Here is a 24,370-nt window from a genome sequence, read left to right on the forward strand (position 1 = left end):
CCTTTATATATTAGGAATAATAATAGTGTCTACCTCAAATACTGGTTGGAGTGGAGACCTTGAGGGGTCTGGGCAAGGGCAAACTTGAGGGACAACTGGTACTCCTGGTACTTTTGACGTGCTAAGGGTTAAGCTTAAAGATGGAATTTTTGCGAAGAGGTCCATTGAGAGAAAGACTGGGTGAACCATGTCCGAGAGAGGAGGATGTTTTGAGATTAGAGGAAGATAAAGAGAATCTTGGTGAAAAAGAAGAGACGGTTAAAAAAAAAAAAAAAAGGAGTATGTTTAAGAAGTTTTGTTAAATAACCCCCACCCCCCATTTCCTCCCAAAATATGCAGAAAAATCTACACATTTTTCAAACTTTTGAAGGTAGAATTTGGGGGGGGGCGGTTGGGGGGTTGGGGAGAGATATAGCAATATACTGAGACTGGCTTCATAGAACAGGGAGGTCTAGGAGGCTGAGTTATGTTGGGGTGATATGAGAATTATATAAGATGATACACGAAAGCACTTGGCACATGCTAAGCAACCAATAAATATAAGTGCTCTTAATTTTGAGGGAGAGGAAAGTAAAATTCAAATAATTTAAATGTTGCACAAGGTCACCATGCTAGTGACTTTGGTTTAATGTTTTTTCTCTAACCATATTGCCTCCTTTTTTAAAATAATTAATTAATTAATTAATTTTTGGCTGCATTGGGTCTTCGTTGCTGTGTGGGGGCTTTCTCTAGTTGCAGTGAGCAGGGGCTACTCTTCGTTACGGTGCACAGACTTCTCATTGCAGTGGCTTCTCTTGTTGTGGAGCACAGGCTCTAGGCACGCGGTCTTCAGTAGTTGTGGCTCACAGGCTCAGTAGTTGTGGCACACGGGCTTAGCTGCTCTGCGGCATGTGGGATCTTCCTGGACCAGGGATCAAACCCATGTCCCCTGCATTGGCAGGCAGATTCTTAACCACTGCGCCAACAGGGAAGTCCCGATATTGTCTCTTAATTTATACTAATGATGTAGAATCAGTAAGTGACATCCTTAAAGAATAAACTGCACATTTACAAGACTGCAAATGTTCTAAGATGACTTTTAGGGAAACAAATACACAAATGAAGTACGGGGCAACATCATGGTCTTATTTGTTACTTATCTTATTTTTGCTGTGGTATGGAGCTTTACAGGCTGATAACTTTGACTTTATTTCCAGGCCTTCATCAACTGGATCATTCTAGTTCTAAAATCTGTATCTGTAAGCCTCATCTAGGAGTTACTGCTCTGGTGTATCATATGGCAGCTCCTCGCCTCTATAATTTTGTTCCTTTTTAATACAATGTGCCATCAAGTATAATGCATGGGATAGAAGCCTCAATTATTGTCAGTGTACTTGGGTACTCATACCAATTATAGTGATATTTCTCTGACAGGCTCCAGGGGAGTTGCAGCTTGGAGTTCCTTAACACTGAGAAACAAAGATATTTCCTTTATGGGAAGTATTCCAATAGCATTTGAAATCCTTTAGTTTAAAGCTGTCTGTTTTCTTTTTTAATTTAGCTGTGGCAATTTATGTGCTTTACAGCACATGCATTTAATTTGTATTGTTATAATGTACTTTAGAATATACTATAGTGAAACTTGTTTCCCTATAACTTGGCTAGGTGGAGGAGATGCTGTTTCAAAGCAGATTCACCCAGCAAAAATACTAGTCTTTGTTACCTTCTTTGGCTCTTTTCTTAGCTTACTTCATTATAAATCTCCTCCCCTCTTTGAACTTCTGCAATTATTTCCTGTCACCTCTCTATTTTTCTCTTATTGGAGTCAATTCAAAATGGTTTTACTCTTTTTGAAACTTTCTACAAATATAAGAAAAAGAACCCTATCTGACCTAATTTCCACAGACTTCCTTTGTCTTCTAACTCTAGATGGATAGTTTTGACCTCTTCAATGTTCCCTCCCTACACCTGAAGAAAGAACATTGCTCTTTAACTTGTACTGTTTTATTTGAATGCAACCCACTTCCTCCCTCTGAGCCAATGAGTCATTTTATCTTTTTAAAGCGAGCCTTAAAAATCTCCCATTTCTCTTCAGTTTAAAATTATTCTCTTTGTGAAGTACTTCATGTCCTGTATATGAAAGACACCCTGTAAAACAGAGAATATTGCCTTAACCACTCAGGGACTACAGACAATGCATGACCTACCAAGACTTTAAAATTTTGAGTTAAATGGACATCATTTATTTTTTTCCTAGTGGAGGCAAGGCACATAGTCTCTTTTGTTCACTAGTGAATTCCTAGAACCTTGATACATAGTAGATTTTCAATAAATATATACTGAATGAATAAATGATTGATTTCCCCCTCCTCAATCTTTTTAACTTGCTTGGACTTCCCTGGCGATCCAGTGGTTAAGACTCTTTACTTCCACTGAGGGGGTGCGGGTTCGATCCCTGGTAGGGGAGCTAAGATCCTGCCTGCCACACGGTGCGGCCAATAAAACCCAAAAATCAAACAAACAAAAAAACCTTGCTTAAAACCTTTCGTGTAATTAATACTTTTCACATTGGAATCTCATGTAATTAAGTAGAAAATATTCATAAAAGCATATTGAAAGTGAGAGCTATAGCAAACTACAGAAGATGCAGCAATACTCTTAGGGTTTAGTTTAGAAAATGCCTAAAGAGAGATATATTCATTTCAGTACAATTTACATAATTTAGAATATCATATCAAATATCTTCTAACATATATGTCAATGACTGATTTATCTGCTACCAAATGATGTACTGACTCAGTTTTAAAGTAACAGAACTTTGTACTGCAACCATCAGAGTAATGATTTAAGCAAGAATCTCCAATGGATATTAAATCCAATGGGTGCAGAACATGATATTTACACAAGTCTCAAAGTATCACCCCACGAATTACTTATTAATTACAAGCAGGAGAAGGTCTTTTACAATGGAGAAATCTTGTGAACACCATCTTAATCACATGATCAAACTTATCACTAATAAAAGGACAAACTGCCAGTGTGCCTCCTGATGCAATATATGGAAAAGGTCGTAACATCACTTATATATTAGTAGTTTTTCTGCCAATGAGAAAAAAATCAACTCCAAATTGAGAGACATTCTGAAAAACAGTTGGCCTGTGCGCTTCAAAAATGTCACTCACTCCCAATACAGGGGGCATGGGTTCAATCCCTGGTCGAGGAACTAAGATCCCGCATGCTGCACAGCGCCACCAAAAAAGAGAGTCAGTGTCACAAAAATCTAACGAAGGTTGAGGAGCTGTTTTGATTAAAGGAAACTAAAGAGACGTGACAAGTACGTGGGATGCATGATCCTTAACTGATCCTGAATCAAAAACAAAACAAGAAACCCCCCAAACTACAAAGGATATTATTGGAACAATTGGAGACACTTGAATATAACTATGTATTGGATAAATAGTACGCCAATGTTAAATTCCCTGACTGTGCTAATTATGTTTTAGTTATGTAGAAGAATGTCCTTGTTCTTAGAAGAGATATGCTGACGTACTAAGAAGTGATGTGTCATGATGTCTGCAAATAATTCTCACTGGTTCAGAGAAAAAAACTCTCAAAAGGTTCACAAAACATACACACTTTTACATATATGAGCATGTGTGCGTATGTAGCATATAGAGAGATTTTACATACACATGCACACTCACAAACACACAGAGGGAAAAAATGTGGCAAAATGTTAACAACTGATGAAACTAGGCAAATGATATTTGTGGATTCATTGTGCTAGTCTTGCAACTTTTCTCTGGCTAAAAATTATTATAAATAAGAAGTTGCTGAAAAGACCTTTAAAAAAGCAGTACATAGATTCAGGGCTATTTTGACTGCTTATTCAGATACATAATGCTCAAAACTCTTGATGGTGGCAACTGAACTTTCTTCGAATTTTCTTTCTGTTTTTTTTTTTTTAATATATATTTATTTATTTATTTGGCTGCGCCAGGTCTTAGTTGTGGCATGCAGGATCTTTTTTTTCTTTAGTTGTGGCTTGTGGGATCTTTTAGTAGTGGCATGCAGGATCTAGTTCCCTGACCAGGGATCGAACCCGGGCTCATTGCATTAGGAGCACGGAGCCTCCACCACTGGACCACCAGGGAAGTCCTTCTTTGAACTTTCTGTTTCACTATACTACTTTAGCTCTCCTTGTCTTTCTTTTTTTTTTTTTTTAATTTAATTTAATTTATTTTTTTATACAGCAGGTTCTTATTAGTTATCCATTTTATACATATGTCAATCCCAATCTTCCAATTCATCACACCACCATCTCCTTGTCTTTCTATCCACTGCCATCTTTCAAGCAGAGCCATCAATATGTTTATTATGTACACAACTACTTCAACAAATTCTGAATATGCCTAGTGTGGAGTGAAATTCTGTTTCTTCAAACAGGAGACTTCTCTCATAGGACCTCTTATAAATATATCTCATGTATATCCTGTAGAGAGCCTGCTTTTTTTGTTTGTAGGCTAACAGCTTATCAGTGCATTAGAAACCATTCATGTATCTGGAATATAAGTTTTTATTTCCCTAAGATCTTTTTCTTATTGTCCTCCAATATCCTTTTAGTCCTAGACAAAAAGGAACCCAAATTATCTCTGAAAATAGTTAAACTATTGCTTTGTTTTATAAAAAAACTAGAGAAAAATAGATCTGGATAACAAATAGTGATTTGTGACATATCTGTGTCCACATCAAGGCTGATGATTTTGGAATTATTTCCTATTCTACACTCTAACCCTTTTGATATTAACTTTTGTGAAATACAAAAGCAGAATATTAGGGCTTACGTCATAGTTGCTCCTGGGTCAGCAGTCATTTGATTGGTCACAAACACAGCCACATTATATTCTGCATCAAGAAATAAAATTAAGAAACTAAGAGAATGACAATGTGAATATTAAAAGTTCATTGCTTAGATCTCAGAGTTTAGAAATATTGTGCCATGAATTTATTTGATGAACAAGATTACATTCCTGTTTTTACATTGATATCATAAGTTAAAGTTATTATTGTTATAATATTTAGGTACCTTATTGTATTAGAATCAGTATTTTTGGTTTAAAAAAAGAGATGTATTCCCATGAAGGAAATTTTATTTTTAAAAAATGGATTGCCTCCTGACATTATTCTGAGCTTCTCTACAAAACCTACTTAGCAAACAGTCACAGGTGCTATTCTGACATCACCATTTATTTAAAAAATCTGCCTTCTGAGGGACTTTCCTGGTGGTGCAGTGGTTAAGAATCCGCCCGCCAATGCAGGCGACACGGATTCGAGCCCTCGTCCAGGAAGATCCCACATGCTGCGGAGCAACTAAGCCCGTGCGCCACAACTACTAAGCCTGCGCTCTAGAACACGCGAGCCACAACTACTGAGCCCATGTGCCACAACTACTGAAGCCCGCACGCCTAGAGCCGGTGCTCCGCAACAAGAGAAGCCGCTGCAATGAGAAGCCTGCGCACCGCAGTGAAGAGTAGCCCCTGCTCACCGCAACTAGAGAAAGCCCGCGCACAGCAATGAAGACCCAACACAGCCAAAAAAAAAAAAAAAAAAAGAGTAGCCCCTGTTCACTGCAACTAGAGAAAGCCTGCACACAGCAACGCAGCCAAATATAAATAAATAATTTATTTTTTAAAAATTAAGGAAAAAAATCTACCTTCTGAGATTTTTTGGAGTCGTGACAACATCTGGGCCAGTTTTTGCTGCCGTTCAGCCAACTCCCCACGACCACTGAAATCCACTCGGAAAAGTGCCATTATTGAATCAATGATCTGTGTAGGATTAATGTAAAAATAAATAATGCATTTGGAAATGGAAGGAACAAGTTAATTTGAATTGGAATCAATAGAAGAAAGATAATATGCTAAATAGCTCTAGATTGAGCAATATTTAAAAGCTCGTACCAATAGTTTGAAGATGCCAGCTTCTTCGTGGAACTTTGCTGCTACATAATCAAGTAGCTCCATCTGATGTTCACCTGGTGGGAAATGCAGTGGGAAAATGTTATAAAAACTAGAAGAAGCAGAGGCTAAGATCATGTATGTTCTTGGGAGTCAGGCAAAAGAGAGTCCTTGAAGGATTTTCTTAATTATTTATGACTTTATTAAATATGATTTCATATTCTACATTAGCATACATACCAAATGCTACCTCATCCAAAAAGAATGTTACTCTCCATTTCAAAGACAAAGAATAAGAAATAATTTGAGAGCATTTCAATGTCTAAGGACTTACCAGATGATAAAATTTGTGGACTGACTAAATAAATTTGGAGAAAAGTAAAATAGAAAGAGAAAAGAATAGTGTCAAAATGTTGTAAGCATCACTCAAATAATAAATCAGTGCTGCCAACCTTAAAACAGCCTAAGCATCCAATTGCATGGGGCTCTTACTAGTATATGCACGTGCATAAAGTACATTGTCCAGGACTGCATCATGGTCTACATTGAAGCGATCAGCAATGTCCCGAAGGCGATCTGGACGGCTGGAGTATGCCAGGATTAAGGATTCAATAAATCAATTCCAAAAAGTTTAGACAACAAATACAAAAAATAATACCGTAGCAAGTGTATCAAAGAGAGGCAAAACACTGTACCTGCGAAGGTATTCTGGAGGATACTAATAATTAGTTAAAATCTATATCAGACTTTGTTTTTCATAAGTGCCTCAATTAATGAATACCTTAGATAGTGATAACAGTGATAGAAATAATGAGACAGTAATGAATTTAAATATTAAATTATCTAAACAATAACCTTGGAAGTTAGTTGTTATGGCCTCTATTACATTTTACAAAGGAGGACACTGACAAACAGAGATTAGGCAAATGACTCAGGATTATGCAGCAAATCAGTTCCAAGAGAAAAACTAGAAACTAAGATTTGTGAATCTCTGTTGTTCTCAGTTCAATAAATATAGACCTATTCTAGGAAGATAATATCACTGAATTATAATTCAAGTCACTTCAAAGTGAATTAATTCACTCTCTTCATATTCCTCACTTGTTCAACATGAAATAGTTTAACATATCACTAACCACGTGTTGCCAACAAATGATAAATTTGACTACATAAACCAAAGGGTTAAAAAAGTAACTTCAAGGGTCCAGAAGGGAATTATTATCATATAGTTTTTGGTTTATTTAGGGTTTAAAATCCACTTTCTTCTAAAGGAGTTGTGTTAGCCTTCTGAAATTAGTAAATTCATAGGGGGACAAATTCAGTGTACCTGAAAAGGTATTCTGGAAGATGCTAATAATCACATACCTATCTAGACTATAAAGGAGTAATAAACATTCTTTATAGGTCTTTGGTGATCCCAACAATATGTCTATAATATTCTCTAAAGTGAAGTAAGATAAAATAAAATGCATGTCTGTGGTCTCATTTCACTTTGTTTACAGTATTTGTATAATACTGATCATACTATAAGTAACTGTAAAGTAAGAACTATTTATAATCTTATTTGTGACACTTGGAACTAGTTCAGTAAACATTTAATTGAATTGTCTTTAGGATTTCCCAGCCATCTCTGTCCTACAACACTATATATGTTTTCTTCAGAGCTTTAGTGACAGCCACTTAAATCTTCTATTGCTGCTGAGTATACCCAGTAGATGTTTTTGGTGGACAAATCAAAGAAGACAAGGAATTGGTAGAGGCAATAAAAAATGTTTTTCACTATGTCAGTTTTTACAAAACCGGGTGACTATGTAACCAGGAATGTAAAAGTTGGGCTTATGCTGAAGGGAAGTTCAAATCAATTTACAAATGTTTATTAACTGATTCCCGTATGGAATCAGTTACCATATTAACCAATTACCAGTGCAAGGCACTGTGGAGGATTTAAGGGTCATAAGATAATCTATGCCATAGGTAAGTGTAAAACATAATTATGTAGGCAAAATATAAACACATAAAAAGAAAAGTACCAAGAGAGAGCAGTATACATGTAAGAGACACTGAAAGAGTGAGAACATTCCACTCGGGCCCCTGCATGTCCTTGTTCCTCCCAGCTGTTCCTCCCTATTCCCTCTTGCATGTGACCTGGCTCCTAACTGTTTCTTTCAGCCATTCTTGATAAAATCCAAATTGCCCAAACAGTGGCAGCTATTCTGCAAGAACAATTCCTCCCTCTCAAGAACCATCCTTAATCCACTGTTTCTGAAACTAGCTGAACTCCAGCTGAGTGCCTCTTCCTACAGTCCTATTGTTAAAAAGAATGTCCTCTGAACCTGATATCTCCTCAAACTACCGTATTTCTTCTATTTATTGGTTAATTACACACTGCCTCAATTCCTTACTGTTTATTTGCAACAAGCTTCCATCATCTTACTTTACTGCAAATGGCCTCTTGGACTCCTAATTGCAAACCTCAGTGATATTTTTCATTTTGCACCTTCTCTCTCTCTCTCTCTCTGTGGAACATCACTGACTACCATTTTCTTCTTGAAACTTTCCTTATGCTTAGCATCCACAACCAGATATCCTCTTACTTTGTCTGTCTCTATTGATTCGTCTTTTTAGTCCCTCTTCCTAGACATAGGCACACCCCAAAGTTATGTTCTCAGTTCTCTTCTCTTCTCTCTATGTAAGTTCTCTTGCCTCCCCCTGGCTATTCTATCCATATCCTTGGCCCTACCCCTTTCTCAAGCTGAGTCCAACATTTCCAACTGCCATATGGTGGATGTCCTTCTGTACCTCATATTCGACATATTAAAATGAAACATCATCTTTTCTCTGAAACATGATCTTCCCAATTCTGTCATCATTATTTTCCTAGTATCTAGACAAACCTAAGAGTGGTTTCCCAAGCCTCTCTTTCTTTTGTCTACCAAATACAGTCATCAAATCTCATTACTTGCCTAGAATATTGCAAAAGAATCCAATTTACACCCATCATCCAGCTTCAAGGCCCTTCATGTCTAAGACCCACATTTCCAGTCTTGCTTTCTGAAATAACTTACACTTCAATAAAACTGCAATTCTTTTTGTTACCCAAACAGGTTCTTCTCTTTTTCCTTCTGTATTTTTGTTCAATTCAGACCTTTTCCTTTATTTGAGACCATGACTTTGAATGAGTCAATAATCTTCTATCTATTAAGTTAAATCTTTGGAGAAGTAAGAGAATTAAAAACAAATAAGATGTAGTTTCCTCTCATGTATTTGTTTTGTCAATTTTATACCAAACCCATTTGGAGAAGTGAAACCTTTTTTTAAAAAAGGTGATTTGAACATAGAAAACAAACTTATGGTTACCAAAGGGGAAAGAGTGGTGGGGAGGGATAAATTAGGAGTTTGGGATTAACATATATACACTAATATATATAAAATAGATAACCAACAAGGATCTACTGCCTACTGTATAGCACAGGGAACTATACTCAATATTTTGTCATAACCTAATAACCTATAAGGGAAAAAGAATCTGAAAAAGAATAGATATATATGTATATATACATATATATATATATGTATATAAAACTGGATCACTTTGCTGTACACCTGAAACTGACACAACATTATAAGTCAACTATACTTCAATAAAAAATAAAATAAAATAAAATAAAAATTTCAGGGGGAAAAAGTGATTTGCGAACTCGACTAGCAACTGTTTTCCCTTGGCTTTTCTCATTATTGCTGGTTTACAGGGTGATCACAAAATGACATATTTCAAACAAATTCTCTTTTATAGTAACAGTACTATATCTCACTATTATGTTAGCAACTTGCATAAATAAAAGGGTTACAAAGTATTTTCTGTATCAATGAAGATAATCTTTCCTCCTGAGTAACCACCTGCTCCTGGAAGTTGAGCTGTCACTAGAAAGCAATTAAAATTTAGTTAATATTAGTAAGAGTGAATAAACTTTGTACAAATGCGTATATAAATTAACATGGTATTTAGGCTGGTTGCAACTCTCTAGCCATGTAGCAAAGAATAATGATCCTTTAGTTTCTAAACAGCATGCTATATTTTTATATTACTAACCAGTGGTAAAATTATAAGTATTCTGCCAGCATAGTAGTAATTCAACAAAGAATGTCAATATCTTTCACAATGGGAGATATTCATGAAATTTAGTTCTCCTAAAGAAGTAGAATTTAAGTATCACTAACTTTTTTCTGTAAGAAATAATCATAAATATAATTTATGCTACATAACTCATTTAAGTAACTTTTCAATTAATGTATGTCAAAATTTTAAATTCATTTTCTTTATATGTAGTAGTTAACACTAAGGAATTACTTTACATAAAGTACATGCATTATTTCATTTATTTTTCAAAACAACCCTAAGTTTGGCACTATCATTACTCCTGTTTTACTGATGGGGAAAATCTGAAAGGTGAAGCAACTTGCCCAAGGTCACGCAGCTATTATTGGCAGAGCTATTTTGATGCCAGAATCCCCTTATTAAACACTTTTCCATGCTCCTTCTACTTAGGTCAAAGAAATGTAGTGTGATGTCTTTATGCAAAAGGAGGTATTTTTGCTTATTTTGCTTTAGAAACATTTAAGTCTTTTTTAGTTCCAACCTTACTCTATGGAAAGTAAGGAATTCTAGGCCTCAAAAGATTCTGTGACATTCTCATAAATATAATATAGAAAAGATGGAATGGGAAAAATCGAGACCATGAATGAATACCTCTCTCCACCAATACATTCATATACCCATTTACCTCCTCCGTATTTCCATTCATGTGTTCAGAGTGCAGTACATACATCACCTCAAGCATCACACATTCAAAGACCAGCTCTGGTATTTGTGTAACCATGGGCAGTTTATGTAATGTCGCTGAGTTTTAGTTTCCTTGCAAGTTTGTTCAGATTACATGAGATTATGTAAGTACCAGGCACAAAGTAGAATAGTAAGTGATAGCTATGATTATTATTGTTATTGTTATTATTGTTGTTGTTACATATCCTTACCACAGAGGGTATGAGAGAGTTGGGTTTTTCCAGTTCGAAATTCTGTGAAATGTAGAAAAAAAACATACATAGTTAATTTTTAGATATTTTCGTAAAGAATAAATATGGCCTCAGAGTATGGTTTTCTTTTCCAACTGTCAAATCTCACACATAAAGTACCTCTGTGTCATGAATGGATTCTGCGTATATGAATACCAGTAGTAAAAACAACTTTTAAAAGGTTTTCTTTTTCAGAACTGTCCTTTATATAATAATTAACTTAAACCAAATTTTCCTTAAGAATAGTTATATAAATGAAAGTTTAAGACTCCACCACAGGAATGAGAGCCTGGGGTTCTCCCACTGACCTGAGATCCTCAGGGGGGATCCCAGAGGGATCCTCAGATTGGTGGTATTCCCTAGCTACGAACAAAAGCAAATTCTCTCCAGAGAGAAATGTCCCCACTCACCAATTTAGGTCTATTGAACTCCAACAGATTAAAATCAAGAAATAAGCTCACAAATATCAATGAATACAACAGCAGGAAAGCCATTAAGACTGAGAGTCAACTGAAATAATTAAACACAGATTTATTTCTCCAAGTCAACAGAAACATCAACACCAAAAAAACAAAACAAAACAAAAAAACGGGACTTCCCTGGTGGTCCAGGGGTTAAGACTCCACGCTCCCAATGCAGGAGGCCCGGGCTCCATCCCAGGTCAGGGAACTAGATCCTGCATGCTGCAACTAAGAGCCCACATGCTGCAACTAAAAGATCCCGTGTGCTGCAACTAAGACCTGATGCAGCCAAATAAATAAATAAATAAAATAAATATTAAAAAAAAAAAAAGCAACAACCAAAAAACGGATTTAGTTCTCTGAGGACTGAAAATACTGGAACTGTCAGGAATAGTACGTAACATAGCTATGCATGAACTTTTTTTTTTTTTTTTGACCACACTGTGCGGCCCGTGGGATTCTTGTTCCCCAACCAGGGACCAAACCTGGGCCCTTGGCAGTGAGAGCGCAGAGTCCTAACCACTGGACCGCCAGGGAATTCCTGACTTTTTTTTTTTAATAGAGGATACAATAAGGGAAGGGAAATCCATTCTCTATGTTCCTGAAACATGTATTTCTTAGAAATAAGATCGGTCTCATTATACAACTACCCCCTGAAGGTATGAGAGAAAAAAATTCTAATCTCTTCTATAGGAATCAGAGATAAAAAGATGAAAAATGACAATAAAACTCATCTGTTAATGTTGGAATATATTTTAATTGCAGCCCAGAATGATCTTGCATTATGATAACTGATATTTCACAAGTTCCAAAATAGATACAATTTACAATTGACTACTTAATTATATATATATGGGTGTGTATATATACACATATTTTTCATATAACAAAATATTAAGGTTCTACCTACCTCCAAAAGCTTCTGTGATTGCCATGCTTTCAATTCCACCTCCTAGCAACTTACTAGAAATAGAAAGTAAGCTTTAGTAACGGGAATAGAAATAGAGATATCAAGAAAGGAGAAAGTGCTAATATCATTAGTATCATTTATATCTATCTATATATCTTTCTATCTGTCCAACATGAACAGGAATTCTTGGCTGAATAAACGGCTTCCCACCTGTTTAGATCACAGGTTATACTGTGTATGGGCAGGGGGATCAACAAAACAATTTATAAGCCCTGTTGTTCTTACTCCTGTGTACCAATAGGAAATGGGCTATGCAGGGCTTATATTTCAGTAATTCTAAAGAACTGAACTGGAGTGCGAATAAATGATTTTAGTTATTAATTGGGTTTTTCATATTGTGCTGGGACTATGTTTCTAAAAGTCAACTGAATATCCAATTTTTTTTAATGTACTGAAAAACATGAAAAATAGATTTTAGGAGAATCCAGTGATTGTCACCATTACTGGCTTATCTCACACAAACCAAATTCTATGAAGAACATGTCAGAATAGAAAATATTCAAAGACGTGACAGGTAACGCTAGCAGACAGAAGAATAACTGTCAGATTTTGACAGTATGCACTTAACTGGTAATGCAGTGATTCAGCGCATTTAATACATACTCTTGATATGGAAAGACCTAAAGTTAATTAATCTCATTCATTCATTTAATGCAACAAATATTAATTATGGCAATTGTGCTAAGACCTGGTAAGAGCACTTTTAAAATCTTTGTAGTTATTTATTTATTTATTAATTTATTTATTTTTGGCTGCGTTGGGTCTTTGTTGCTGTGCACCGGCTTTCTCTAGTTGCGGTGAGCGGGGGCTACTCTTCGTTGTGGCGCACGGGCTTCTCATTGCAGTGGCTTCTCTTGTTGCAGAGCACGGGCTCTAGGTGCATGGGCTTCAGTAGTTGCAGCACGTGGGCTCAGTAGTTGTGGCTCACAGGCCCTAGAGCACAGGCTCAGACAATAACAGACAATAAACATAATAATAAACACAATAACAGACAATAACATAAGTAAAATGTGTGGTATGTCAGTTGTTATTAAATGGTATGGATAAAAATTAGATCCAGAAAGGGGATAAGATGTGCTGAGGATGAAGATGGGGAGTTTTCGAATAAATTTTCAAATAAATTGATCAGAGAAGGCCTTAGTGAGAAGTGGACATTTTAGCAAAGACCTGAAAAACCTGACAGCAAGTCATGAACGTAATGACGAAAGAGTGTTCCGGGCAGAGGGAATGCTAAGTGCAAAGGCCCTGAGGTGGGAGTGTATCTGGCATGTTCTAGGAATAGCAAAGAAGTTAGTGTGGTTGGTACATAGTAAACCACAAGATGAATTAAAGATGAGCTTAGATTTGAGATTAGAGAGGATTTTGGCTTTTGCTCTGAGTGAGATGGGGTCATTAGGGTGTTTTGGGCAGAGGAGTGTTATGATCTCACCTATGTTTTAATTTTTATTTTTAAATTTTTTTTAATTTTTATTTATGGCTGTGTTGGGTCTTCGTTTCTGTGCGAGGGCTTTCTCTAGTTGCGGCAAGTGGGGGCCACTCTTCATCGTGGTGCGCGGGCCTCTCACTATCGCGGCCTCTCTTGTTGCGGAGCACAGGCTCCAGACGCGCAGGCTCAGTAGTTGTGGCTCACGGGCCCAGCTGCTCCGTGGCATGTGGGATCTTCCCAGACCAGGGCTCGAACCCGTGTCCCTGCATTGGCAGGCAGATTCTCAACCACTGCGCCACCAGGGAAGCCCTGACCTATGTTTTAAAAGGATTATTCTGGCTCCTATGTGAAGAATAAATGGTAGGGGCAAGGTCTAAAGGAGGGAAGTTAGTTAGAAGTTATTATTAATAATCCAGAAGAGATACTAATAGGTGTTTTAGACCAGTGAGGTAACAAAGGAGAAGGTGGTGAGAAGAAATTGAATTCGTATTTCTTCTCTTTCTCTGTACATATATAGACACAAATAGAAAAAAAAAAAAATATATATATATATACACACACACATATATATATATAAACTTTCTATTATGGACAATTTCAAACATACAAAAGTAGACAAAAACAGTATAATAATGAACCTTCATGTACCTATAACTCAGCTTCAAAAATTATCAGCTATGAACTCATGGTCAACCTTTTTTCATATAAACCTCCAACCACTTCCCTCCCTTTTCATATTACTTTAAGCACATTCTAGGCAACATATCATTTCATCCTAACTATTTCAGTAGGTATCTCTACAAGATGAAGACTCTTATTTTTAACATAACTGTATTACCATTATCACACTTAAAAAATTAGTAATTCCTTAATATCAACTATCTAGTAAGTGTTCAATTTTCAGTCTCATATGTCTTATTATCCGTGTGTGTTTGAATCAGTATCCAAAATAAGATCCACATATTGGGATTAAGTGACATGTCTTTTAAATCTCTTTTAATCTCTAGGTCTTCTCCCTGATTCCATCTCTTTTTTTTTTATTCCTTATAGTTTATTTGTTGAAGAAACTGGTTGGTTTTTTTTAATATAAGGATTGTTTTGTTTTTTATAAATTTATTTATTTTTATTTATTTATTTTTGGTTGCGCTGGGTCTTCGTAGCTGCGCGGTCTTTCTTTAGCTGCTGCAAGCGGGGGCTACTCTTCTCTGCAGTGCGCGGTCTTCTCATTGCGGTGGCTTCTCTTGTTGCAGAGCATGTGCTCTAGGCACGCGGGCTTCAATAGTTGTGGCATGCAGGCTCAGTAGTTGTGGCTCACGGGCTCTAGAGCACAGGCTCAGTAGTTGTGGCGCACGGGCTTAGTTGCTCCGCGGCATGTGGGATCTTCCTGGACCAGGGCTCGAACCCGTGTCCCCTGCATTGGCAGGCGGATTCTTAACCACTGCGCCACCAGGGAAGCCCGGTTGGTTTGTTCTGACTAAATATATTTGAAGGTAGAGCAGCCAGGATTTGTTAATAGATTAGAGTTAGGGTGTGAGAGGGGAAAAGAGGTGCTAAGGATGACACTAAGGTTTCAGATCTGAGGATCAAAAAGAGCTCAGGATGAGGGAGATTTTAGGAGGAGCAGATCTGGGGCAAAGATCAGAAGTTTGGTTTCAGACCTGTGAAGTCTGAGCTGCCTAGCAGACATTCAAGTGGAGGCATATTTGACTATGAACTCTTTTTTTCTTGCAGTTTTTTGTGAGGTCAGGGTTTTGAGGAATACTTTGAAGAAATACTGCTTTTGTTCAAATTGATCTTGGCCACTGCTCTGACTTATGAAACAGTAACTCTGCCTACTAAGGTAGAGAAAAAAAACCACATTCTAGTCAACTTGCATTGGGAAGATGATGACTATGTCTCAGGAATCATAAGATGATAAATAAAAAGGGAATTTAAAACTGCTGAGGCTGAAGAGCAAAACCAACACTGCATTATTTCTTCTAAAATATTCACTCTAACAACCGATTTTTAAGTAAAACCAAAAGTGAAATGGAATTTCCTTCATCAATGGAGAAGAAAAGGGAAATGAAAAGTTAAACTAATTTTTTAAATGGTTTATAGATTAATATAGGCTGATTTAGAAACTACTTATATTTTGGGTCTGAATTTCTTGTAAGAAATTTAATCCTGTTTTTACAAGCAGTCTGGAATTTATTTGCTTCAGTTGCCTTTTGAGAAAAAAAAAAAAAACTTCTGCAAAATAGGAAGCTATTTCTACTACTTATAGTCAAAATAACAACCTGGGGCTTCCCTGGTGGTGCAGTGGTTGAGAGTCCGCCTGCCAATGCAGGGGACACGGGTTCGAGCCCTGGTCTGGGAGGATCCCACATGCCGCGGAGCGGCTGGGCCCGTGAGCCACAATTACTGAGCCTGCGCGTCTGGAGCCTGTGCTCCGCAGCAAGAGAGGCCGCGACAGTGAGAGGCCCGCGCACCGCGATGAAGAGTGGCCCCCGCTTGCCGCAACTAGAGAAAGCCCTCGCGCAGAAACGAAGACCCAACACAGCCAAAAAAATAAAATAAATAAATAAATAAGTCAGGAGCGCTTTAAAAAAAAACCTAACCCATGAAGGATTTTAAGTCCTTATAAAAAAGCTACAGTAATCAAGACAGTATGGTACTGGCACAAAAAAAGAAATATAGATCAATGAAACAGGATAGAAAGCCCAGAGATAAACCCACGCACATATGGTCACCTTATCTTTGACAAAGGGGGCAAGAATATACAATGGAGAAAAGACAGTCTCTTCAATAAGTGGTGCTGGGAAAACTGGACAGCTACATGTAAAAGAATGAAATTAGAATACTCCCTAACACCATACACAAAAATAAACTCAAAATGGATTAGAGACCTAAATATAAGACTGGACACTATAAAACTCTTAGAGGAAAACATAGGAAGAACACTCTTTGACATAAATCACAGCAAGATCTTTTTTGATCCACCTCCTAGAGTAATGGAAATAAAAACAAAAATAAACAAGTGGGACCTAATGAAACTTCAAAGCTTTTGCACAGCAAAGGAAACCATAAACAAGACGAAAAGACAACCCTCAGAATGGGAGAAAATATTTGCAAATGAATCAACGGACAAAGGATTAATCTCCAAAATATATAAACAGCTCATTCAGCTCAATATTAAAGAAACAAACACCCCAATCCAAAGATGGGCAGAAGACCTAAATAGACATTTCTCCAAAGAAGACATACAGACGGCCACGAAGCACATGAAAAGATGCTCAACATCACTAATTATTAGAGAAATGCAAATCAAAACTACAATGAGGTATCACCTCACTCCTGTTAGAATGGGCATCATCAGAAAATCTACAAACAACAAATGCTGGAGAGGGTGTGGAGAAAAGGGAACCCTCTTGCACTGTTGGTGGGAATGTAAATTGATACAGCCACTATGGAGAACAATATGGAGGTTCCTTAAAAAACTAAAAATAGAATTACCATATGACCCAGCAATCCCACTACTGGGCATATACCCAGAGAAAACCGTAATTCAAAAAGACACATGCACCCGAATGTTCATCGCAGCACTATTTACAATAGCCAGGTCATGGAAGCAACCTAAATGCCCATCAACAGACGAATGGATAAAGAAGAGGTGGTACATATATACAATGGAATATTACTCAGCCATAAAAAGGAACGAAATTGAGTCATTTGTTGAGACGTGGATGGATCTAGAGACTGTCATACAGAGTGAAGTAAGTCAGAAAGAGAAAAACAAATATCGTATATTAATGCATGTATGTGGAACCTAGAAAAATGGTACAGATGAGCCAGTTTGCAGGGCAGAAGTTGAGACACAGATGTAGAGAATGGACATATGGACACCAACGGGGGAAAACTGCGGTGGGGTGGGGATGGTGGTGTGCTGAATTGGGCGATTGGGATTGACATGTATACACTGATGTGTATAAAATTGATGCCTAATAAGAACCTGCAGTATAAAAAAACAAACAAAACAACTAATACTAAACTTTCATTGGGTTATTTGTATGGAAATATGTTAATATAAATGTTTCAGACATTACATGAAATTTCTAAAAATCTTATATTTGTATGTGTATGGAAATATGTATGGAAATATGTTAATATAAATGTTTCAGACATTACATGAAATTTCTAAAAATCTTATATGTTCTGGTATAATGTTATATGTAATAATCCTAGTTATTACTTTAAAATGTATATCTCAGAAATAACTAATTTTCTTGTCAACTGCATTATTATGAACTTTCATCAAATCTTTAACTGTGGTCATTTTTAAGTCTTTTGTCATTTACAGACAGTTCTGGGTGTACTCTGATGATTTTGCAAATATGTTCCTATAAAAGGGTTTCATCTTCAAGAAATTCATGGAAAAGACTCTGACAAGTACAGGTTTCTGGTAACTGACTGTACTGCTGAACTGAATGAATAAGCATTTTCAGAACTCTAATGAAAAACTGATGAACTCATAAAAGTGCTAACAAAAGATCAAGATGAAAAAAAAAAATTAATTACATGGGACTGAGTGAACTGATGAGGATGAGTATAATTTTTGTGACTTTCTGTCTGAATTAAAAAAAAAAAAATCCCACAAGGACTCAGAGGCAAAGAATATACAAATCAATTTTCACTGCAAAGTAAAGGAGCTGTTACAGTGGAGGATTACTGGACTGAATGTCAATATTATGACATAGTATGAGTGTGTTTCATGTTTGGTAATTGCAATCATTGTTGCTTTTGTTGTGGTCATCCATGTACAATGCTTGGTGTCAGTCTATTTATCTCTTGTAAAAATAAAATACAGTGTGTGTGTGTGTGTGTGTGTGTGTGTGTGAAAAAAAAAAAAAAATAACAACCTGGATAGAGGAAAAGAAATACAGTATTCCAAAGATTGTGCTTAGTGGTTATAAAAAATATGAGATACATACTCAAATTCCTGGCTCCCAGTGCTGATATGGAAAACCATCTTCCTCTTTTCACTATACTCAAATGCAGTCAGGAATCCTGGTTCCTACAGAAAGACAAAAGAAAAAGTTCAAAAAGGGTATAAGATGATGGTTTTAATTTCAAATCCCACCAAAAGCTATATACTTGATTACCAGGGTCATCATTTGATATAAGCTACAGTTCATTTGTCTTTGAAGGCAGCACAAGATCATGGTTAAGAACATAGGCTCTTATCTTAAAATAGATAACCTTGTTAATAGATAACAAGGACCTACTGTATAACACAGGGAACTCTGCTCAATATTCTGTAATAACCTAAATGGGAAAAGAATTTGAAAAAGAATAGAAAAAAATAGATTAATTAAATTAAATTAAAAAAAAAAAGACTGCAATGATGACATTTCTTAGGACACCTTTGGATTAATCATGAAAACAACAACTCTCTGGGTATCTTCCGGCAGCGTTTAGTAAATATATAAACTATATGAGTTACTGTAAATATATGTTGACAGAATTATTCTTGCTTGCTTCCAGGTGACCTCTAAAAATGGTTCGCTATTCACTTGACCCAGAAAACCCCACAAAATCATGCAAATCAAGAGGTTCAAATCTTCGTGTTCACTTTAAGAACACTCGTGAAACTGCCCAGGCCATTAAGGGTATGCATATCCGAAAAGCCACCAAGTACTTGAAGGGTGTCACTTTAAAGAAGCAATGTGTAGGGGTGGGATAGGGAGGGTGCGAGGGAGGGAGATGAAAGAGGGAAGAGATATGGGAACATATGTATATGTATAACTGATTCACTTTGTTATAAAGCAGAAACTAACACACCATTGTAAAGCAATTATACTCCAATAAAGATGTTAAAAAAAAAAAAAAAAAAAGAAGCAATGTGTGCCATTCGGACTTTACAATGGTGGAGCTGGTAGGTGTGCCCAGGCAAAACAGTGGGGCTGGACTCAGGGTTGGTGGCCCAAAAAGAGTGCTGAATTTTTACTGCACATGCTCAAAAATGCAGAGAGTAATGCTGAACTTAAGGGCTTAGATGTAGATTCTATGGTCATTGAGCACATCCAGGTGAACAAAGCCCCCAAGATGTGGCGCAGGACTTACAGAGCTTATGGTCGGATCAACCCATACATGAGCTCTCCCTGCCATATTGAGATGATCCTTATTGAAAAAGAACAGATTGTTCCTAAACTAGAAGAGGAGGCTACACAGAAGAAAAAGATATTCCAGAAGAAACTGAAGAAACAAAAACTATGGTCTGGGGATAAATGCTGCAAAAAAATAAATGCAAATAAAAGTAAAAAAAAAAAAAAAAAGAGTTAAAATAAAATTTAAAAATTAAAAAAAAAAGAGTTATGGGGAAGGGATGGTGGTAATGGCTGCAACAACAACGTGAATGTATTTAATACCACTGAACTGTATACCTAAAAATGATTAAGATAGTAAATTTTATGTTGTGTATTTTACCACAATAAAAAAAAGAAAAAATTAAAAAAAAAAAAAAAAAAAGAACACAGGCTCTTGAGCCACCCTACCAAGGTTCAAAATATGTCTCTAATACTTATTAACTGTGTGATGTCAGGTAAACTACTTAATCTTGCTGTACTTTGGCTTCCTCTTTTGGGTCAAATGGGGATAATAGTGTCTCTTTCATAGGTGAGTTGTAAGGATTAAATGAGATATATTTATGGCATAAAGTAGAATCGTACTTTACTAAGTGATTCAGTTGATTTCATTCAATAGCATCATTTCCCCCAGCTCTAGAAGTTGGAAGGAGCACAGGAATTTCAGTTTTCAATATTCATGATACAATATTTTTCATGTTAGATATACTACATATTGGTTGAATTAATGAGCTACAGCTGATGCAGTGTTATAACTAGTGAAAATAGGTCCTGATGTGGTCTAATGTATTCCCCTCTTTGTTGTTTTATACTATGACAGTGGTTCTCAAACTTCAGAGAACTTGAAGTGGGGGAAAAGCCCATGCCCAATCCTAATTCAATGAGCCTGGGCCTCTGTGTTCTTTACAAGCCACTCCAGATGATTCTGATACATACCACTGTACTGTGAAGTTAACTGTCTCTCTCTGTCTCTGTCTGTCTCTCCCTCTATGTCTCAATCGCTTTTTCTTTCTTTCAGAATAAACAGCTTTAGTTAAGAAAGGATAAGACTCTTGGTGCATTAGTAGGTACATGAGAAGGAGAGAGGTTCTTTTCTTTGGTAATAGAATTATTTTCCAAAGAAAAGAAGACTAATGCCTAGGAGCTATAAAGTAGCAGTTTCCCAAACCCTGGGTACTGCTCTAGGGCTTCATTAGATACCCTGGCAGTTATGGAACTGACTTGCAGGTATACTGCCCAAGAGTACTCAGAAGGTAAAGCAACTGAGCTGTGTTCAGAGCAGTTCACTTGGGTCCTCTCCAAGCTCAGGACCACATTGCATCACTCTCATGCCTCGACTGCCTCTGGGGAAGGAAACCGGATGGCTGTCAGTGAAGAGACTTTCTAGGACTTGGTGGGAATGAGAGCCTCACATACACATGTAGAAATGGAGAAGCCTGCTCTTCTGCAAAGAGGGAGACTTTGCCTTTCTGTATATTCGTATTTCCAGAGCTAGTGCTTCCAGTGGCCCCAGCTCTACACAAAAGCTTGGGTCAAAGGCATGTGTTTTTGCTTGGAGCCTCTCAGCTGCATAGGTCTCTTGCGTTCTATGGGCCCAGCTACAAGGTATAGGTTTCACTTAGCTTTAAGCTCAGGTGCCTCAGTGAGCACATTCTTGGTCATATCTATCTTAACTGCACACATGTAGACCCAGCCACTGCTGTCGTTTTCAAATGCAATGCTCTCTTATCAAATGCCTATAGCAGGAGAGAGCAACTTCTTTGTTGCTGAGCACTTCACAACAGCCATAGATACAATGTTTGAGGAGATAAGACAAAAATAAGAAGGAGGAAGATAAAAAATATGAAAAGGAGGGAATTCCCTGGCAGTCCAGTGGCTAGGACTTGGTACTCTCACTGCCCGGGGACCGAGGTTCAATCCCTGGTCCCGGAACTAGGATCCTGCAAGTCACGTGGTATGGCCAAAAAAAAAAAAAAGAAAAAAGAAAAGGAGAAGGAAAGGCAGAGACACAGAAAGGGAAAAAAGTAATATAAGGGGAGACAAAAAGAAAAGTTTTGGTAAAAAATAATTACCTTCATAGTTTTCCAGGTCTCTTAACCCTGTCTCATTCTTTCAGAAATTAATTGCTTTGAAACCGACATGATGAAAAGTTAAAATGGGGCGTATAATATCTTGTGATCTACAGGAATTCAGAGTTCTCACAATAGTTTCTACTGTACATAATGAGAAAGGCTACAGAGACTCACAGGGCCCTTCTAAGCTAAAACAACAAAGAATGGATTTTGCTTACAATAAGCTTGTTGGCTGCCTCTTTAATCTTGTCCACTTTTGCTTCTGAGAGCCCTTTGACATTGCATAGCGCTCTTCTTGTTGTCATTTGTATCCCTTTGATGGTACAGATGCCTACTGACTTCAGTTTCTTAATGTCAGCCACATTCTGTAAGTAAAAGAATGGGTGCAGCAGATTGAGAAAATGCCAGCCTGAAAGGCTCCCATACTATGTCATGTGCTTTTGTGTCCATCTACTTCCATCATGATGCCAATTTTATACAAGCAGCCAGGTGGAACCCACCCACCATGTAGCCAAATGTTCTGGAAATATCTGAGTAGAACATACCCAGCATGATGCCAAATGTTCTGGCTGTGCCCTGATTTCCCAAGAATGTTAGTGAGACCATGGCAATGTAACAAGGAATTCAAAAGAAAATTCTGTTGGTAGGAAAGCTAACAAATTTATCACACGTTCACCCCCTCAGTTCAGCTCCTTCCTTCTACAGAACTTCATTACCAAAATGTTCTTTAAAATTTTTTAAAAGATTTTTTTCTTTACCCTTGGAGAATGCAAATAACTACATAACCAAAAGACCAGGATTTTCTCTTGCTCCAATTTTCTAAATTCAACTGAAAAAGATTAAATGTGAGGGCTTCAAAGGGTAATGTCAGAGAAGTTTTACTGCCAACTGATTGCTATTGAAATTCATCTAGCTAGTTACTTAAAGTCTTGATTTCTGTCAACGTCATTTAATCACATGACACAGAAGGTGAATTTTCTGTTGATGAAAACAGTAGGTAGCTCTGAATGCCTCCAGCTGGACCAGTGGTTCTCAACTGGGGGCAATTTTGCCCCCTGGGGACACTTGACAATATCTGGAGAAATTTTTGGTTGTCACAACTAGAGAGTTGCTACTGGCATATAGTGAGTGGTTAGGAGTCAGGGGTGCTGCTAAACACCCTAAAATGCACAGGACAGTCTCCCACAACAAAGAATTACCCAGTCCCAAATGCCAATAGAGTCAAGCCCGAGAAACTCTAAAATGGACAATTTCACACAGCATTGAAAAAATACTTACAATTCCATGTTTTTGTAACAGGTCAATGTCTTGAAACAAAGATTCCTAAAGGACATGGAACAGAAAAAAAGGAGTGTTGATTCTTCATATCCACTGTTTCCATATTTTAAAGAGTTAATTCAGTATTATGAGTCACTCCAAAATGCCTCAAATTCCACTTCTCTAGACAGACTGAGGTAGGATCAATAATGCTTTTTCAAACACATTGTTACATACTTAAAAGAAGTGCCAACACTGAAAGCGCTGTGAAGCCCAACAGGCACTCGTGATCTTAGTTCCCCGACCAGGGATCGAACCCGAGTCCCCTGTAGTGGACACACGGAGTCCTAACCACTGGACCACCAGAGAAGTCCCATGGCCTCTCCAAATTTTTAAGACCTTAATCCAAAAGAGTGGAACAGCACAATCTATTTTTAAATATGTTTTCTCAGTCTTCTTCCCCACCAGACCGTGCACTCCTTCCTCTGCTATTCAGTACCAGTAAGCATAGGTACCAGTATGGCCATACCAGTTGTTAAATTATTAAAATAGTTTCATGCCAGCTGCTAAGTAGCTAATCTTAGCACCCCTTGCCAAACAAGTTGTTACATATTTGTGATATTGCCTCTCTCCAGAACTATGTTTTATTTCTAATCTCAGTTTCTAAAAATAGTAGTTAACAGAGAAGGAACTTCATTTTTGTAGAATGACTGAGTGTCCACATATCTTTCAACATTCTAGCCATACTTCTTCATCTTGGAATCCTGGTTCTTCCAGCACAACTTGATCCTCCTTCATATTGAAAGGTGAACAGCAGAAAAATAATCAATTCTGGAAAAATAAGAAATATTAAGAAGTAGTCATAGATCATATAGTACAAAATCCTTTGCCCATAGACCTTCTTGATTTCATTTCAGATATCAAGGACCAGAAGGACAATGAGAAAAATATTTAGTTTGGAACAACTGGGCTGGCCTATCTTCTTTCTCCAAGCCCGTGGCATTCTTTCGTTGGTGTGTGTATGTGGGGATGGGGACTTAGTTTCTTTTCTCTTTC

General features: G+C 37.1%; 1 protein-coding gene, 1 non-coding gene and 1 pseudogene across 3 annotated transcripts in view; 2 read left to right on the forward strand and 1 right to left on the reverse strand.

Annotated features, from left to right (window-relative positions):
- Positions 1-24,112, reverse strand: part of DMC1 (DNA meiotic recombinase 1) — a 38,760-nt gene extending 14,648 nt beyond the window's left edge. Inside the window, exons 1-11 of one of the 2 annotated variants that reach the window (XM_059934853.1) lie at positions 24,062-24,112; positions 23,336-23,380; positions 22,276-22,422; positions 18,834-18,916; positions 12,378-12,430; positions 10,968-11,009; positions 9,785-9,857; positions 6,429-6,520; positions 5,940-6,013; positions 5,693-5,807; positions 4,824-4,884 (exon numbers count right to left, since the gene is read on the reverse strand). In XM_059934853.1, coding sequence (XP_059790836.1) covers positions 4,824-4,884; positions 5,693-5,807; positions 5,940-6,013; positions 6,429-6,520; positions 9,785-9,857; positions 10,968-11,009; positions 12,378-12,430; positions 18,834-18,916; positions 22,276-22,422; positions 23,336-23,380; positions 24,062-24,112 — 836 coding nt within the window. The remainder of the gene's footprint in view (positions 1-4,823; positions 4,885-5,692; positions 5,808-5,939; positions 6,014-6,428; positions 6,521-9,784; positions 9,858-10,967; positions 11,010-12,377; positions 12,431-18,833; positions 18,917-22,275; positions 22,423-23,335; positions 23,381-24,061) is intronic. The other variant, XM_059934854.1, reaches the window with a different exon arrangement.
- Positions 19,239-19,304, forward strand: LOC132373827 (small nucleolar RNA SNORD58). Its single transcript, XR_009505489.1, has one exon. It is a non-coding gene; the product is annotated as a small nucleolar RNA SNORD58 (small nucleolar RNA).
- LOC132372803 (large ribosomal subunit protein uL22-like) lies at positions 19,390-20,129 on the forward strand (annotated as a pseudogene).
- Positions 24,113-24,370: the final 258 nt, after the last annotated feature.

This window comes from Balaenoptera ricei, chromosome 10, assembly GCF_028023285.1.
Source record: "Balaenoptera ricei isolate mBalRic1 chromosome 10, mBalRic1.hap2, whole genome shotgun sequence".
NCBI classification, from domain to species: domain Eukaryota; kingdom Metazoa; phylum Chordata; class Mammalia; order Artiodactyla; family Balaenopteridae; genus Balaenoptera; species Balaenoptera ricei.